Raw genomic sequence first — 8,415 nt, forward strand, 5'->3', positions numbered from 1 at the left:
AAAAATGCCTTTTCAGAGGGACTGGAGGTAACTAAAAATTCTAAAATCAATTCTGAACTCCTCTACCTTCTAAGGCTTCACAGACATGGGCTTTGGGCAATGGAGTTTTCAGAAGTCCATAATTTACCAGAAGCTGGTGAACTGCAGCTCCCTTGGAAACCATATTGCCCTGTTTGAACTCATACCAAGTAATAGCCAGTTCCTCTGTCCATGTCCTTTTGAACCTCTTCACAGTCTGTTTTTACCTTGCTAAAGGCAGAAATGATTGTGGTTCCCACTGCATGACTCTAGGCAGAGGGAACAATTTGAGGCTGAAGAAAAAAGGAAACTAAAGGATAGAGGAGAATTGTTCTTTCCAAACCAATATGATCTCAATCATTTCTCTTTGTGATTGTAATTTACAGTGATACAAATGAAATGTACCCTTGCACTTTCAACAGCTCACCTGAATCTCCTATTCATCACACCACTATCATAGTAATGAAACCAAATGTCATATGAAAGTAACTATCCTTAAGACCATAGATTATTTATACATTTCAGTATTTTCCATATTATCTTACAAAGAAAATATTTTTAGAACGAGAATAACAAACTATCCATCCTCTCTATGGGTCTGACAAGTGAGACTATAAATTAGAGGTTTTCTTTCTCATTAAAAGAACTGAACACTCCCAAAATCTGCTTCCTACCTACTTATACGTGTATTATATGCATATTTAAGAATTTAAAAGAACTGTTGTGGAATCAGGTTGCTTAGCTGTTAGGCGTACCTGAAGAATTTCAGCATGTGTTCACTTTTCTCTCTGTTAGTGACAAGTTAGGTGAAGAAAGAGAAGATTCTTGTTTTCTGGATGACAACATTCTAGAAGCTTCATTTCATTCTGTTAGTTGCCTACACTCCCACACACCTCCATACTGATAAAATGATTAACCTTAAGATATTTTATCCAAAAATATGGAAAATAAGAAAATTCTACTCTATTTTTTAACTTAAGTAGGAAATGTTCCCCACAATGAATTAGGAACTCTGCTGAACACTTGGCTGGACAGATGATTGAGTCCATCCATGTGATTAGGCAGGAAAAACAGTTTCTCAGAAAAGTGGTTACTCTCTACTCATGAGGTTTCTTTTGCCTTCTCCTGGTTTTCTGCGTGTCTCTTGCTCTGAATTTCAATTTTGTTGTTTAAAAAAATAAGCTTTCTTGTTATTTCACTTTTTGCTGAAGCTTGTTTGTGTCAGACCCTGATATGTTATGACAACTCAGGGTTGCCTCCGGTTGAAAATTTGCCTCCCAGGAGGTAATTTAAACCTAAACCGGTAAGTTCTTTAAGAGGAAGCACAGCTTAAAACACTATCCTTCAGCAAAACTGGAGAAGGAAGTTATAAGAGACATCTCAGGTGAGAGAGTCAAGGGTCCTTTTAATGGGTTATTGGGTACTTTTGTCTCTGATTTAATTTGCAAGCAGTCTCCACTCCTCTTCCTAGGGAATTCTGCCAAGTATCCTATCCAGCCCATAGGAAAGGAGAAGGGGTGGGTAGAGGGGGAGATGGTATTACAAGAAGAGAAAAGGGACAGTCCAATTCAGAGCCTTTAGCTGGGGGAATGCATTTGAAAAACCGTTGACTCATAAAGGACCACCCAGTCAGAACGCAGGAGGAGATTAAGCATGACCAAGGTTCCCTCAGATGGTCTTTCCATAACACCCTCCTCATAGCAACTATACTGAAACTAGGGCAGCTTTTGCAACTACAGGACCTCGATAAAGAGCTAGAGATTTTTATTGGTCCACAGGGCAGGGTATTAAAGAGAGTATGATCTTATGCTTCTAAAATCTGATGTTACTTTTCTGGATACACAACAAGAACTCTCCGCAGGGCATAGTTGAGAAAAAGGAGAACCCCCCATGCTTAAAAATTTGGGAAGGACGTAAGACTGTTTTAACAGCCTAACTGATTCTTCCTGGTTTAAAAAAAAAAAAATACTGCTCTATGGATCAGCACTGACGGGAATACTGTTCACATTTCTGGTGAGCTTACAAACTGAGTGACATGAATGGTGGGAACACAGGAGAAAAGGGAACGTCACATACCTGTAGCAATTAGTCTGAGCAAGGGTATTGGAGGGGTGTTAACAGGTGCAGAATTGGACTTCTGAAAGTAATTAAGGTACCATTTAGCAAATCCACTCCCACATCATGGCTTGGAGAGATGATGAGTGACCTGGAGGGATACAATTTCTCATGCAAATTTTGAATATCAAGTAACGCAGTCATATCTATAGAAATGATCATGCCCTGGGGTAGAGACGGTACTTTCTTAAAATTCCAAAAGCTTTCTTGACTGTTATTCATTTTACAGATAAACTGCCTAGACTGGTTAACTGAAATACCTAGAACAGATAAATATGGTTAACAAATAATTAATCATGCAGTGTCCATAGTTATCCTGCCTGGGCATTTCATCCCTAAGTCTAAATGTTTTAAAGGTAGTGAAGTGTGTGGGTTGAAGAGGCAACAGTTGTGTGAATGCAATAGAATAATAAACAACTAAACATCACTGTTAGAAAGGAAGGTATACATTAACCTGAGCTCAAATAACTTCCTACTAAGCCATCAGTAACATGTTATCTAAGATTCTAAAGTGTTAAATTGGTCAGATAACAGACATGTTAAGATGTGAGATCCTCTGAACAATGGGAGAGAAAACTGAAGTAAAAATTGCAATCTCCACCCAAAAGGGACTTAAGTGAAATAAAGTGAAAATGTTTACCATGGCAGGAGAGTAAATGTGAAGAGGATGACATTTAATAATAAAGATAACACTGGAGAGGTAGGAAGGAAAAAGATGACAGGGGAAAGGGCTAGGGAAGCCAAAGTCATAAAGTTCCCCAGGGATCTGGGCCTGGGAGTTGGGGAAGCTTAGAGGAGCTTATCAAAGTCAGCAGCAACCAAACGCTGAGTGGACAATTGGTGTCAAGGCAGCGGCAGCAGATGTTTTTCTGGAAGAAGAATGGTGGGACGATAGTCACAGGAAAATATTGTGACCTGCAGACAAGAGCTGTGTTTCATTGACAGCTGGGCAAGAACGCACACAAACAGACACAGGGCAAACACAGAGGCTGTGTCCAAAAGCTCGAGCTTTGGTAGATGGAGGGAGGGGTGTGTGTGATGGGGGAAGAGATCGAGAGACACAGAGATGCTAAAAACATGTCTCTTACAGAAGTGTCTATAAGGTAACCAAGACTGTTGACTGGGAGGAATAAAACATAAACAAAGAATGGGAAATAACTGCCACCATGTAAAGGTTTGAGATCTAATGTTAGACTGCCTGGGTTCAGATCTTCTCTGTTACTTACTAGCTGTGTGATCTGGACAAGTTACTGATAACCTCTCTGGCCTTCAGTTTCCTTACCACCTGTAAGGTTCAGGAAGAGCAGTAGCATCTTACGGGGTTGTTATGAAGATTACATGAGTTAATCCGACTTAAAAACTTAGAATATTGCCTCATACACAGGATCATCAATAAATGTTAGCAGCTACTTTGATAGGCCATGGTCAATTTCTCTAAGTGGCCTTAAGCCATGTATGGTACTTTTGGCATGCTCTTCCATCCTTCCAGATCATCCATAAGACAATTTTATGGTGGCTGGGTAGCATATATGTTGTCATCACATAAAGATTTCAACTGTCCACTTTAAGGGCAGTTTACAGGGTGGCTTAAGTAAGGGCTAAGCTAAGGACAATGGCAATATTCTGTGAGGTTTATGACTGCTTACTCCTACACACTGAGCCTCAGTTTCTTATCTGCAAAATCGGTGTATTATATATGCAGTGGTTTCTGTGAGATCAGCTGTGAAAGTGCCTGGAACAATGCCTAGAACAGAGCAAGTTTCAATAAAGTTTGCTTAGTGTGACTCTGCCTTGCAATATTGGTGATGGGTGACAGGTATGAAACATTCTCATCTGGGGAGAGAGATCCCAACAGTTCTCACAGCTGCTGGGAGAGGCCTTGGGTTTAGCTTCTCTTGTCAGGGCCTAGGGGAATTGATCTTTTAGGTCAGAAAGGAAATTGACATTCATCAGTTGCAGCTGATTGCAGGTGTGAACAGAAGAAAAATGACAGCCTGAGTTTCTAAAATGGGTGGGTGGTGATGGGAATATATTAATAACTCTCCCCTATGGCTTTTCCTCTACAAAGGAAGGGACCTAAAGGAAAGGGAGCAAAAAGAAGTGGGTAACTGATGCTGGCAAGGATTGGGGGGGCAGGAGGAGAAGGGGACGACAGAGGATGAGATGGTTGGATGGTATCACCCACTCGATGGACAAGGGTTTGAGTAAACTCCGGGAGTTGGTGATGGACAGGGAGGCCTGGCGTGCTGCGATTCATGGGGTCGCAAAGAGTCAGATACAACTGAGCAACTGAACTGTAGACGCGAGAGATCCTGATGCCAGAGCCGGAAAAAATGTCTGCTCTTCTCTTCCACAGGACATGGGCTGGCCTCCTATGGCTGGGACCACCTCTCTGGGTCCTCCACCTGGGTGAATTCCCCTCCAGGTGAATCTGGTTGAAGATGCTCTCCCAAAGATCTTCCTGGGAAGTGAGTCTTTCCAGTCAGATCCTTTAGTCCTATGGGCCTCATAGCTAATAGACTCTCTGCTTTGCATACCCCAAGTCCTACTTTTTCTGGAGCTCCAGGAAAGAAAAGGCAGGAAACTAAACAGGTGGTGATTTTGCACTTTCACGAACGTTCAGGTCTTGGTCACCAACAAGAACAGAAAACTAGCTACGAGTCTTTACTTCCATTACTGGAGAAACAACCTTTCAGAAGAGCATGGAAGAGCCAGGCTCCCAACCAGCTGACTGCAGGGACAAGTTCTGAGCAGGGCCTTCTTCAGAAATCCTTCCCTCCTCTTCCTTCCCATCCGCTCTGCCAGGGCTGACTGGGAAGCCCCGAGGGCAGTTTCCAATATGTGTCTTACAACATCCAGCTCCCACCCCAGCAATCATTTATTAGAAAGAGGTTTTATGATACAAATTTGATAATCTCCCATGCACACTGACACTGTTCTAATTGAAGTTGTAAGCCCATGAAATTCAAGCCCTTTGTCTTCCCGAAGGCCACAAGGTTTAAAAAGATACTATTGTCCTCCCTAACACCCAGTACATTGTCACCAGGGACTGATTAAACAGAGTCCTGAATCGAAACAGTGCGGATTTTGTCTAGGTCCTTTTCAGGCCTGACAATGCTCTTTTCAGTTCCCAAGACAAAAGGAGGTTTAAGGATAGAGATTCTTCTAAGATAACTGCATCCATATGGAAGGCAAGGTGGCCAGCAGCTGAGACCCAAACACCCCTCTCCCTTCCCCCTCTGCCCTCCTGTCTCTCCCCACCCCCAAAATCCCAGGTGACAACAGGACCTCAGCTATCCACCCTCCCGCTACCTCCTCCTCCTTTTCCTCCTGGGACAAGAAAGCTAAAACCCAAAAAAGGGCCAATGGCTACTTCTCACAGGCCTCATCGAGCCCTTGCTCCCGCCCCTGGATCTGATGCCCCCAAATTGCTCTTTAAACTCGAATCTCCCTTCACTGGGCGCCAGAGAGAAAGGTCCTCACATTTTCTCCGAGAGAGTGAACACTGGCACCGCATGGGAGGTCCTGCGACTACGGATACCAGAGATGCCCAACGAAGCACAGCTACAAACCCGGCGGGGTAGAACCCTAGATCCCGGCCCGAGCGGTACACTGGGGCCGTGGGTGACACGGGCTGAACCAACGGGTCCCACCCGTGTGTCATTCCCCACCACACCACCCGCTCCCGGTCCCACCCTGGCCAGGTGTCACGCCAAGAGGCGGAAAATCCCAGCTGCCCAGTGAGGCGCTCGCAAGGCATAACTGGGGGTTCCCCGCGTGGCCCTCGGGTCCCAGAAACGAACCGCCAGCAGCGCGCTCAGCCCGGGTCCCGCTGGCATTCCCCGAGCCCTCACGGAGAAGCTCATTATGCCCTCTCTTTATGCCCTTCGTGGCCGACTCGGTTGACTTTCGGAGTTAGAAGCTCCAGCGGCTCAGGGGCCTCCGTCTCACTTTGGGAGCAAAGCCTCCACCCCACACCTAAAGGACCCCCACACTTAAAGGGTGCCTCTGCTCCCTCCTCTTCTCTCTGTTCCCCTTGTTTCTTCCTAAAGGCGTGTGGGGACTGTGTCCTGCCCTTCTACCCAGCTCGGGGTGGGCCTTAACTTCGCGGGTGAGGCGTGGCCCGGAGCCCCAAACTCCGGATCGGGAAAGCACTGCTCCCACCTCCGTTTCCCGGCAGACACGCAAGAAGGGGACCCAACCCCACACATTTTATTCTCGCACCACAAAGAGGAAAAATATTCTATTTCTCAAAATAAGCTGCTTCCCATACAAATAGCTATTTTTAAATGTACAAATAAGGTTCAAGCAATAAAATCTAGCTCTGGGTTTGGCGGTCCAGGGAAGAGGAGACGGGGTGTCTTGGCGAAAGCTTCCCTCGGAGTGCCGGCCGGTGGGGGCGCCGGAGAGGACCCCCGCGCCGAAGGAGGTGGGGCGGCGGGACGCGCTCCAGGTCTCCGGCTCTAGCCAGGCTGCGGCTGCAGAGCTCACTCCAGGTCCGGCGTAGCCCCCGGGGCCCGCGCCCCTCGGCTGCCTCACCAGTTCCAGGAGACCAGGGCGGGGGGCGCTAAGTGCTGGTAGGCGGGGAAGAGGCCGAAAGCCGAGCCAGGCCCGAAGGCGGCGTAGCCTGGCACAGGGCAGGCGGCGGCTGGCGGCGCCGCGCTCTTGTCCCGGGCGGCGGCCGTGCCGCCCTGGGCGCTGCCGCCGCACGGCTGCCCGTCGCGCACCAGCACGGGCACCACCACGCGGCGCAGCAGGCCGGGCGCGGCGCGCACCTCGGCAGCCGCCGCCAGGTCGGGCGCCTCGGCCACTCCCGGCGCGCGCGCGCGCTTCAGCTTGTAGCGGTGGTTCTGGAACCAGATTTTGACCTGTGTGGGCGTGAGGCGCAGCAGGCGCGCCAGCTGCTCGCGCTCGGGCGCCGACAGGTAGCGCTGCTGCCGGAAGCGCCGCTCCAACTCCAGCGTCTGCGCCTTGGAGAACAGCACCCGCCGCTTCTTCCTCTTCTCGGCGTCCGAGCCCGGAGACGCAGGCCGAGCGGACGGCCGCTGCGACGAGTCCCTCGGGCTGGCCTCTGGGCTGCTCTCGTCCGAGGCTAGGGACGCAAGGGAGACACGGCCCTGTGAGACGCCGGCCGCCGCTGGAGCGCGGGCGCCGACCCACGAGCGGGAGGGCGCCCCCACTCGCCCGCGGCTTTCGGGATGAGGCCGTTTCCTTCCCTGGACCCATATCTGGACACCCACCTCTCTGAATTCGACGACCTTTTAGACCACAGCCTGGGACTGCACCTCCAAAGAAACCCACCCCGGGGGTCTATTAAAACCAACCCGTCCTGGTCGCTGTGCTGGCAGACGAATTCACTGCAAGCTGCCTCACCAAGACGGGCCACTTTGAGGTCGACTGCACTACGGTTTGCCGACGTTTGCAAAGCCCTGAATCCAGGCTCGCCAGTACTGCTCATCCCAAACCGAGGCCAGAAAAACGTGGCCACTTTTTCAGGCATTTAAGGACGGCGTCTTAAATATTTAAATGTTCTGATCCCTAGAAACGGAAACCCAAATCCCGGGCGTTAGTGCCAGGCGCAGGGATCTGCTCTCAAGATATGCCAACTAGCCTAGGGGTTTCAGGAGGACAGAGTCTGTGGGTCCAACACTGAGGAAATCCAGACCTTGGGCTGGGGTTTCCGCTTCCCATCCCCGCACTGAGCCCGCTCACTCCCCCCGCCTCCACCCCCGCCGCAGTCCTCTGCTCACTCACAAGGGTAGTGGCCGCGCTCGGATTCCAGCCAGGTGGCGCAGGGGCCGGGCGCAGGGGCGCGTAGCTCCGGCTCCCTCCTCCGCAGGTGCTGCGCATCCTGCTCCGGTAAATCCAGGAGCCTGCGCACGGTGAAGCTGAGGCGTCCAGAGGTGGCCATGGCCGGGCAGGGGAAGGAGGCGGGGGCAGGGCAGATCTGGAACCGAGGGGCGGCCCGCGACGCCGCTCCTATGGGTGGGCGTGAGAGGCGCACGCCATGCGCTGGCTACCGAGATATTAGCGCGTTTACCGTGGAATCCCAGTTTATATAAATAGCTCTTCCCACCCGGGACGCTTTGAAAGCCGAGGTCCGGGTCTCCCGGATGTTAAGTACCTGAATGAGTGCTGCACCAAAGCCCCGGCGAGCCCGGAAGGTGCCACCTCCGCCCCCCGCCCCGCCCCGTCCCGTCCCCCGCCCCTCGGGCGCCCCGTTACCTCCCAGAGGCGGCAGGAAGCTGCCCTCCGCATTAGTGATTCTGTCTGATTAGTCCC

At 50.1% G+C, this 8,415-nt stretch overlaps 1 protein-coding gene across 1 annotated transcript; it reads right to left on the reverse strand.

The window, feature by feature from the left end:
* Positions 1 to 6,668: 6,668 nt before the first annotated feature.
* Positions 6,669 to 8,044, reverse strand: NKX2-8 (NK2 homeobox 8). Its single transcript, XM_061159673.1, has 2 exons — positions 7,888 to 8,044; positions 6,669 to 7,225 (listed from the first exon to the last, which is right to left on the reverse strand). The coding sequence occupies exons 1-2, from the start codon at positions 8,042 to 8,044 to the stop codon at positions 6,669 to 6,671; spliced, it is 714 nt and encodes a 237-aa protein (XP_061015656.1).
* Between the last annotated feature and the right edge of the window lie 371 nt (positions 8,045 to 8,415).

The sequence above is a fragment of the Dama dama genome, chromosome 13, assembly GCF_033118175.1.
Source record: "Dama dama isolate Ldn47 chromosome 13, ASM3311817v1, whole genome shotgun sequence".
NCBI lineage: Eukaryota > Metazoa > Chordata > Mammalia > Artiodactyla > Cervidae > Dama > Dama dama.

Bases quoted from the DNA above. Each gene is read 5' to 3' on its own strand.
- NKX2-8 (XM_061159673.1), bottom strand. From the start codon at position 8,044: ATGGCCACCTCTGGACGCCTCAGCTTCACCGTGCGCAGGCTCCTGGAT. The intron at 7,226-7,887 runs GTGAGTGAGCAG...TTGCGTCCCTAG, and splicing joins CGAGCGCGGCCACTACCCTT to CCTCGGACGAGAGCAGCCCA.